General features: G+C 34.8%; 1 protein-coding gene across 3 annotated transcripts in view; it reads right to left on the bottom strand.

Moving 5' to 3' along the window:
- Nucleotides 1–1,054: 1,054 nt before the first annotated feature.
- The window catches only part of LOC136834314 (small integral membrane protein 14), an 11,220-nt gene continuing 1,914 nt past the window's right edge, over nucleotides 1,055–10,360 (bottom strand). For 2 of the 3 annotated variants that reach the window (XM_067096795.1, XM_067096796.1), the window contains exons 2-5: nucleotides 7,321–7,412; nucleotides 7,035–7,083; nucleotides 4,506–4,648; nucleotides 1,055–4,074 (exon numbers count right to left, since the gene is read on the bottom strand). In XM_067096795.1, coding sequence (XP_066952896.1) covers nucleotides 4,036–4,074; nucleotides 4,506–4,648; nucleotides 7,035–7,083; nucleotides 7,321–7,412 — 323 coding nt within the window. In that variant the 3' untranslated portion in view covers nucleotides 1,055–4,035. Of the gene's footprint in view, nucleotides 4,075–4,505; nucleotides 4,649–7,034; nucleotides 7,084–7,320; nucleotides 7,413–9,634; nucleotides 9,802–10,308 lie in introns of all 3 variants that reach the window. The other variant, XM_067096798.1, reaches the window with a different exon arrangement.

The raw sequence follows: 10,360 nt of genomic DNA on the forward strand, positions 1-10,360 counted from the left end.
TATTTTTAACCAATATGGAAGAATGTGCAGATTTATTACTGTAGTGTAGCAGGTCCTCAAAAGGTCAGTGTCCAACAATAGTGAAGGCTCTCATCAGTGTCCCTTCTGCCCTAGCTGTACAACTTGTTTAGATTTTTCAAAGTTTCAACCTCTTGTTCAAGAAAAAATCTATTAGGTTATCCTTGGGAAAGGAGAAAACTGCCTGTTGACTCGAGGGAGGTTTACTCTTTTGGCTTGCCCCTCTTCAGCCTTGCTTGGACTTGTGCGCAGGCATTAAGTTTGGGTGTAACTACCACATGTAACTACCACGTTTTGGTTATTAAAAAAAGCTGGTTCAAGTAGGCAGTGACTATGGCGAGTGTCACATATTCCTTTGGTTCATGGCTTTCTCAGTTTTCCTCAGGACAGTACCCTCTAAAATGCGTTAATCTACAACAGCAGATTGTGGTCAATTTTAAACTTTCACGAAAAAGAACACGAAAAAGAAGAACTCCCAAACTTGGCTAGAAGTTACTGTCGACTTACCGAGACTGTCATGTCCTATATTCCTTTTCCAAACTTGCATACTCTTGTCATTAGCAAAGCAAACATTCACCATCTGAGTAAAAAAAAGTTTGTGAGAATGGAAAGGCATGAGACTTCTCCATTTCAATCACCCATCTGATTAAGTTGCCTTTTGTGTGCAAGACTGTCCATTTCAATCACCCATCTGATTAAGCTGCCTTTTGTGTGCAAGACTCCTCTTGAAAATTGGAGGTGGCTTTATTTTTGAATGCTGACAAACCAAACTCAGCACTGCATTTACTTTACTGATTCCTTTATAAAAAAAATGGGTAATGAGAAAATTCCTCTTTTTGTGGGGGCAGGTCATTGAACACTTAAATATTTAATGAAAATTGTTTTAAATTTTTATACAAAAATTACTTCTATGAAATAAAGTACAGGAAAATAAAGGACTATGGCTTTTGCTTAAACTGCCAGGACTGACTCCTGTAATTATATCCTTACATGGAAATAAACTCGACTCTTACACAGGGAATTAAATAAAAATGAATGTGATTAAATATTTTACTTTACAATGTGCAAAAACTGAACATGCTTGAATAAACATTTCAAAATAATGACAGAGAAAGTTGAGAAAATTTTCATGTTTAAGAAGCTTCGTGAGCAAGTAAATTTATGATAGAAAATATACTTGAGGGTTGAAGTATAAAAATGCAAAATGAAATAAGTCCTCAAAATAAACTTAGCACAAAGATAATGAATTCACTATTTTCTCAGCCTTTCCTCTTTGTCTTCCTAAACAGATTAAGTTTTAAATGCTGAAAGTTTTACTGGCATGATTATAATTTCAATGCTTTCAAAATTTATGTAACTGTAACCATATGACTGGCAAAAATATCCACTGGTATACTTGTAAATAGTGTGAAGGCTTGAAAAACCTAAACTATCATTTCAGCATTTAAAAGAAAAACAAAAACAGTCTCAGTCATGTATGAACTTTGGGTTTCACCTTAACAAATAAATCTGAGTTCAAAAGTAGTCTCAGTCATGTATGAACTTTGGATTTCACCTTAACAAATAAATCTGAGTTCAAAAGTTTAACAACAAAATATGCTGAGTGTGTTATTTGTTGGTTTATCATATATAATAGAAAAATGTTGGTTTTACCTAGACAAATTGAAACAACATAATGAAGCAATTTATGTATATACTTTTATAATTCATTAAATTAATAACTGGAAAAAAAAATTAATACCAACTGATAAGCTCCCTCATCAGGCCCACAAAATGAGGGTATTATTTTTCCGTCTTTTTCTGGAACATCTTAGTGACTGATGAAAATTAACCTACAATATATGAATATTAATATATGGAAACTTAAATACTATGTTTATCAAATATATATATTACTTGGAAATGCAAACTATATATTCTCTTCCAAGTCTATTAAATATATTGCAAAGAAAAAGATATATATATACTGTGTATATGGTGCCACAACCTGGAACACTTTTAGAGAAAATATTAAGAAATAAACTACATTACTCAGTAGGAATAGGGCATTTACTAAATTGTACTATATTTATAACAACAGGTGGCAATAAATTTAACTGGGGCATAATGCAATCTTGTGGGGGAGAATTTCAAACATGCAGTTGCAAGTGTAAATTTGATTTGTGCAGTATATGAAGCATTTTGAACTTCATCAATTTGGTGGAGCAGAGTATGCAGTAATGAGGAGTTTGTGCAGTAAAATTAATAAAAGTCAACTATCTTCTTCACAGTAACAACTATGGTATGCAGCAGAAATCATAAACAAGGAGGAGGATCATATGTTTCAAAACAAAGAGGGAAAACATTTCAAACCACCATTTCTGAAACAGAAAGTGTATTTTTTATACCAGACCCAAAAGTTGCAAGAAACACTGTAAAAACAAAAATGAAATAGCTACTACACTACCAGTACTCAACCCAAAGTTGTATCCACCATAAACTTAAACTATTAGTAGAGCCTTTCAAAATGTAAGTGAAACTAATAAAACTTTGGAGTTTGCCAAAACAGTAACAACAAACACAAGCATTAGAATATGAAAACTTCCAGTTACTTTTAATTTCAATGTAATAAACATATCAGTTGCATGATAAACACAGTACATAAAAAAATGCAACAGAAATACTTTAAATTACAGGGGCCCAGCAAACATAACATACAGGCTCTAAAGTACAGTTTAAAAAAAAAGTTTGTCATATCACAGATGATATAAACAATATCAATACTCGTTCGTCCAGTTGTACTTTAAACCCCAACATGGGATGGACATGTGTGCATAAAATTATAACCACTTGTTTCCATAAAAAGATACACCTCAAAATATACTCAGCAGGGCACTACTTTTCAACTGGTTGGAGACCATTCTAGTAATTTGAAATTATTCCTGTGATTCATTTAACACATTCCTTATGGGATATGACAAAAACCACACCTTTTTCAAAATTTTTAAATACCCATCCTAGAAATTTATTTTGACATCTAGAACAAATGAAACAATATTACAGAAGACCATATTTCTTCACTACCATAATGGAAATTGGCCTTTCTCAGTTTTAATTCCTTACAGCAGAGTACTCTTTTTAAATGATTAAATTAACTTGTACAGCAGGTCTGACTTAAGAAAAAATTTTCTAATTTTAACAAAATTCAACTTCCTAATTTAACAATTGAATAATTTTCAGGAATCACAGACCAACGCATCCAGTACATCAGACAAAATAGAGGTGAAATACTTCTTAAGTACTGTATCTGAAAAAGATCATCCTTAAATTCTCCTTCAACGGTTGCAGCTTTAAACTAAAGAGCATTTAGACAGTCCTAAACTTATTTATAGCTTTTAAAAAGCTGAAGCAGAGCAGTGATATGGTAACTTAGGTGTTGCAACCTAATCCATATAAATGGGTTATTTCTGTAGTAAACAAAGGTTGGACATGTTATCTAATTTATAAAATCTAAAAATCATTAATGCACATAATACATCTTGCACTCTTGCCCCATACTTACATCTGTCAAATTCTTTTGCTTTGCATTTCCCTCAATATCAAAAGCTTTTGCTTCAACTGTTAAATATTTGGGACTTGATTGACAACTTACAATGCAATAGACAGAAACATATCTTTTAATTTCCCATAATTATTTATTATTGGAAGGCTCTGACACCACTTAACATTAATGCTTCTGCAATGCACATTTCAAGCAATAAATGATATGTGCAATACCGTACATAAAACATTCAATACCCCTACAAGGGTATGTATGATTGTCTAAATAACTTGAAGATATTTACTTGTATGAAGCAAGAAGAGCAGCAGCATTATTATTCACTCAAAAGACTTTTGAAAATTTAACCTAAAAAAAAAAAACAGCCTAAACTGATCTGGACACAGGATTCCAAAATTATTCCTCAGAAAATCTCTATGTCAAAAGAAAGGTCACTTAAGGATGAAGGTGTTGATAATAATTGGTCAGGATTGAGGTTGCTAGTTGGCAGTAGGTGGTGCTGGAGGCGAACCACCATCCTTGAAAAAGAAATTAACAACTCGATTATTCTGTATAGTAGTGTTAGTACGCAACCAGCAAAAAAACAACCTCAAGAATTGAGGTGAAAATACCATTCCATTGAATGGTGGTTTCTTTTCTAAAAGACAGTTGCACAGATTCAAGTTTTCTAAAATGACAGTTGCACAGATTCAAGTTTTCTAAAAGAAAAAAGTTAAATTCATGTGGACAGTAAGACAAGTGAGGATGGTTTGTACATATTTACCGTACAGCCACCTATCAATTGGAAAAATTAAATGGAATTGCATTGGCATTTGTCAAAAATGTATGAAACTCTTGTAGCTGGTCTTTCAGTAACAAAAAAATGACAGTTGCACCTAATTAAATTATGAATCTCTTTCTGTATTTCAACACTATCTGATAAAAAAAATCTTATAGAAAAAATACATACCTGTTGACTGTTTGCAGGTTTTGAATCTGAACTACCTCGTAATGACGCTGGTCGCAAAAAGAAAAGAACCATAGCTAGTAGTGTCCAAACCATTGCAAATAGCAGCATACTATCTGACCCAGCTGATTCTTGAGGACCAGGTGCTGTCCATTAAAAATTAAAAAAACAGCATGAATTTACTTGAATATACACTACCTACTTCAAAATACTATCACCATAATGTTTCCCTTTATGGGGTTTCACATTAAGTTTTCTTCACTCTATTGTCCTATACATTTTCAGCCTGAACTACCACCAGGTCTGTCTTTACACATCCCCTTTTCCACTATTTCTTGGGCATTCCAACTGGTATTCTTCTTGCTACTTCAGTATCTACTGCTTTTTTTTACCTATATTTCTCTCCCCTTCTCATCAAATGTACAACCCATCTTAATCTTTGTAACAATCTACTGCATATATTCATACCTTTTCATAGGCTCGTACACAGAGTAGTATAAACCTTGTGTACTCATCATGTCATTGCTCTCTCTACTAATGGGTTACTGGACAGTGAGTGAATAAAATGCAGTCGAGCGCGATTTCAAACCACATAGTGAGCTCTTGGACATACCAGAGCATGATGAAAATGGCGCCGACTTGCCATCAAATCTGTGCAAGTACAACGTAGAGCCTAGGTAATCCTCGCAGCATAGGAGAAAAAGCCCTCCTGTTCTGAGCCCTTTATATTCAATAACTGTGCCAACAAGCACTATTCTGATTAAGACCAACTATAAGAGAACTCTTTGTAACTGGTTGGTCTGTCTTATGGAGCTCTGAGGGGAACTTGAGAGTGTAACTCCTTTGAGGACAAACAGCGTCTACCAAAAATAGGTTTTCCCTACATCAAAACCTGTTTTTCAATTACTACTAGTCTGCCTAACAATTTCCCTTTTGTCAAGACTGCAGCTAATATTTGTCTTACTGTTCTTCCAATCATGCTTTACAGCCCACATGTACCCAAGGTAAAAGAAATGTTCTTCCAAGACATGCCCATCTACCATGGTTCTCCTGTTCCCCCTCTTCTCCAAACCTTTTTATTTGCTCCTGTTCCCTTTCTTCTCCATTCCACTTTTTATTTTTCAAAATAAAAATCTTGTGCTCAATCTGTATTTTGTAATCCTTAGCATCTCCTGTGACACCCATTGTAGTTTTAATTTCACTATAGTACAGATATATTAACAAAGGTTAAATAAGACAAAACAGTGAACAGGCATTCCAGAAAAAGAAAAGTTCTTTTTCAAAATAAATACACTCGCATCCAGCATGTGCTTAATCTACATGTGATGAGAAAAGGGCCGTTCAAAATTGAGCTACGGTAATTGCTGTCAAGGGTATGAAGGACAATACAACCTAGCCAGTTAATCCCAAAACTCCTTCACAGCTAGTGAGCAACATACCCTATGATAAGGAATTGGAAGAAGAGATGTGTGAAATGAGGGTGATACAATATGGAACAGTACCACTTGTTCATAACTGACATAAACCTTCATGTTTAACAGCACTTAGGAAAGGATATTAAAGATTTACTTTCTTTGCCTGAAGGAATGATGATCCAATCGAGAGATTTGTTGGTGCCTAAAAGAAAAAGAACAAACACCTAAAAATCTTCATGTTCATGGTTGATAATATGCCAAGTTATACAAGTTTGTGATAACACCTGTGAGGTTATGTGTAATCATGTATGATGCTAATTGCATGTATGATGTTAGTTGTATGAATAATGCTAACCCCATGGGCATATTATTAGCTTAGTCAAGAAGTTCAGAGCCCTCCCAATGGAACTGAAAAGACCATGGCAAGGCCTAAGAAACAACTTGTACACTATGCAGAAGGGTTAAACTTCTGTAGCCAAAAATAGGCCTTAGAGACACAAGCAAGTCTACACTAAAGGAAAAACCTGTAAGGGCACTTTCTTTACCTAGAGAAGGTAAAGACTTACCCTTTGATCATAATACTTATTAAAGTCCATTCAAAGAGTTTATGGCCATCCTTGTGCATCAGGATATCAAGGTCACCAACTATATCTTGACTAAGGAGGGAGGAGTAGAGGAAAGTGAAAAATGGATGGCAAACAGTGAGCTACCTACTGTGAGAGGGTGCTCTGAGCCAGAAGCTGTAAGATCAAAGGGAGGACCTAACAGAAGGTAGGAGGCATGAGTAGGACTGTCCTTAGTAAAGAACTTTCACTCATGAGCTGCTGCTGTTTCAGTCTCAAAGAATCACTCATGGTCAAGCCAAGTGGCCTGAAAATGAGAAGCAGTCCTGGCACAGACAGAATCTTCTGTTCCACAACTTGAACAATTATAAAAAAAAATAAAAAAAAGTACATATAAAACATTGGTGCTTCTACAGCATACAAAATTTTTACGACTTTCTGTGTTATGAAGAAATAAAGCAAATGTTTTATGAACATGAAATATTTATGAATTTTTAAAGTAACAAGATTTAAAGTCCAATCAACTCATTACAAAATTACAAATTCAGACATACCTTCAGTAAAACATTCCGTGTCTGTACAGTAGCTCTGAGACTGCCTCAGCTATAAGGAATAAAATAAGTTTGTTCAAATTCCTAATCCTGCAATCTAAAGTTTAGTAAAAAAAATGTATTCACTTTCTGGTAAAAACTCAAATCACTTAATATAGACAAGAACATAATAGAAAATGACCTCTCAACAAAGTCATAATCCAGTAACCAACATAAGAAATTCAATAATACAGAGTGGTCAAATGAAAATCTAGTATAATTATCAGCACACAACAAAATGGTGACTTACTAAAGACAATAAACGACGCATTGCCATTTCATGAGTGTAGATACACTCACAAGGATCAAAACCTCCATCTGCCATGATTGAAGTGGTTTCAGCTGAAACAAGAAAGGTAAAAAATTAACTGATAATATTCCTTACAAGGAATTGTTTACTAACATATACCTGAAGAAAATTAAACCAATTCTGATATCTGATAATATACAAAAGTAGTTTTAGTGAGTCCTACATCTAACACTATCAAACTATGGCAATTCTAAGATAAATATACATCATCATTTTGTGGGGTTGGAGGTGAACGAATGTAAAATTATGTTGCTCATAGTACACCCATACATCACAATGAGCCAAAGTTGAGGTTGAAATGTCCACAAACATGCCAATTCTGAATCTTGATGACTGTGGATCAGTTAGAGGTAAACACTCAATTCATATTATCAGCTGTCTTCTGCTGTGCACTTCAGTGAAAGATGACCCCCACCTAGCTTCAGCTGTCTAAAATCTGCACATTTCATCATCCTTTTTATGCCTTTTTCCCCCTTTTTTTTTTTGTAACTAACAACTACTTCCTTATAAGTCATTGTCTTGCTTGCTACCTCTGAAATTTCCAACTTAGTCAGTATACTGTACAGTACTTAATTACTGTACAGTATTTAAATTATAGGAATTTTACATTATTGCTCCTCCAAATCTATAAGTTCTAGATATAGGTGTGCAGGTCACCTTGAGGAAGGATCTCTGATGCATGAAATTTTGAAGATAACTTTACTGAGACATCTAGTGAAAGGGATACCATCTCTGGTGGTATACTCAGTTCAGTAACCTCAGAATCTCTTAAAATGAGGGTAGGTGTCAAGCCCTGAAGTTCCTATATTTTCATAAATATGATTTGCAATATCATCTGATATGATGTGATATACATGTAGAAGTACAAGATTATTACCAAGTACTCTTAGGAAACTTTATACTACTATTACAGTGCCTTGAATCCATTTTACCTTTCCCCCACCTTCTAACATCCATAAAGCTTATCAATTAAGTCTAAGGATCTGTGTTGTATGTAGTATCCATCCCTTTTAAATTTAAGGTGGTATTGTGATCTCTCAATTTTCTTTCACAAGCAAGGTTTTGATAATGAAAATCTAGTCCTAGGTACCTGGTTGAAAAACAATACTGCTGGATGTTTGCAACACAAGGTACCACCAACATTATGTGGTACCTACTGAAGTTCAACAAAATTTATAAACATACTTTCGAAAAGTCTATATGTTTTTCAGCTAAACCATTGGTACCTGGATAACAAGGAGGACACTTTGCTTTGCAGAGCATGCTTTGGGAAATATTTATTTTCTTCTGCAATAATCAGGGGGCAGTTTCTAACAGTACAGTATTCTGAATGTCTACTAACAATTTAAAAAAAAAATTATAACCTGCTACTTCTGCATAATAAGTCAGTGTAATTAGCAAAAGTTTCCTTACTCTCATCAAATACATCAAATCCAGGACAGGATGCAAAGCAGTTTTAGCTCATTGCCTGTCAAGTATCTTCAGAAGGTAATGAAAATTTAATAATGTAATTCAAAAACAAAGTACTGTACAATTTAATCACACTTATGTTTTTGCCAGATCCTTGACACCTAGCCACTTATTTTTAAAACAAACACAGCATCACACACAATTTAAAGTTTCAAATATACAATATTCCCCACAGCCATTCAAAGTAAAATCCTGCAGTTATAATTTCCTATCACTCCAGCAGAATTCCTTTAATTTTTTCAATGGTGACAAAACCTAGCTCACTTAAGAACAGGTGTACCCCATGGTTTCTCAGGCTCCAAAAGTCCTCCTTTCCAAAGGCACATCAGTCTGTAGTTAGAGAGCTCACCTTCTTGGGCAGCACAACAGGAAAGTTGAATGTAGTATTCATGGCTCTTCCAGCATTAACACAGTTTATGGAAAGAAGTCATTAGTTTAGGTAGACGACTGTACCAAAGTAGCCTATCTCTGGAATCAGAGAGGGGCTGTTCAAAGTACTGCGACACCTAGCAGTACAAATTTTTGCATGGAGCAAGGCAAGCAGGTAAATGGGTAGTGCTTATTCCATGGTTCATGCCAGGAAGGCAGAATGCTGTTACAGTGTGTCTCAGCAAAGGAAAAATATCCACATGTTTTTAAGGTAATTTGTATTTTTCCTATGTACAGTATACACACCAGGGTCTTTTATGTATGAGTATTTCTCAGCAAAAGCTGGAAATCAGTTGTTGAAACTTGGTAACAAGACAGAAGACTGGTGGTAAGCACCTGAGTGGAAGATACTGACCCTTAGGGAAGCTAATGCCAAAATGTATCCTTGTATTTTCCTTTCACATGCAGCACCCTAGGTCAAGTTGTGTACAGGTGGTGTCCAGAGCGTCCTAGTAAAGTGGGACTTAGTGCCATAGGTTAGGGAAGGTTGGGTGGAGATCCATCAATGAATTCACAAAATATCTGAAAAATTAGTAAAATTTTATTTTAAACCATTGTAATATTTTGGACTTGAAAATACAATTTTCCTGTGTTAATGAGCGCTTTGAACAGTTTTGACACTGTTTCATTGGTAAATGACCTAACCAACCATATAATATCATGCACTAAGGCATGGATCCAGTACCCTAGATTAAGTTGGGTTATGTGTGGTTGGTCAGGTCATTTGGATTGAAACAAACATCAGAAACATTCAAAGCTCTCACGAAAACAAACGAAAATTAGGCTGGGCTATATTTTCAAGTCCAAAATGTCATATTGGTTTAAAGTAAAATTTTTCCTATATTTACATTCAAACTCCAATAGCCTACAGTCTTACAACCAACCTTTACTTCACAAAGGAAATGTAAGCTAGATAAAGAGTAACCTAGTAAAGTAGGCTAGCCAAAACTATCCCCTATTTCTCAAAAATCAGCTGTCTTAAGCTAACCACAGACCAACAGGTCAAACAGATTAGTCAATTATGACTACCTTACATAATGCAACAACATATCTACACGGACAACCCTACAACAAGGCGAGT

This window comes from Macrobrachium rosenbergii, chromosome 53, assembly GCF_040412425.1.
Source record: "Macrobrachium rosenbergii isolate ZJJX-2024 chromosome 53, ASM4041242v1, whole genome shotgun sequence".
In the NCBI taxonomy this organism is placed as follows: domain Eukaryota; kingdom Metazoa; phylum Arthropoda; class Malacostraca; order Decapoda; family Palaemonidae; genus Macrobrachium; species Macrobrachium rosenbergii.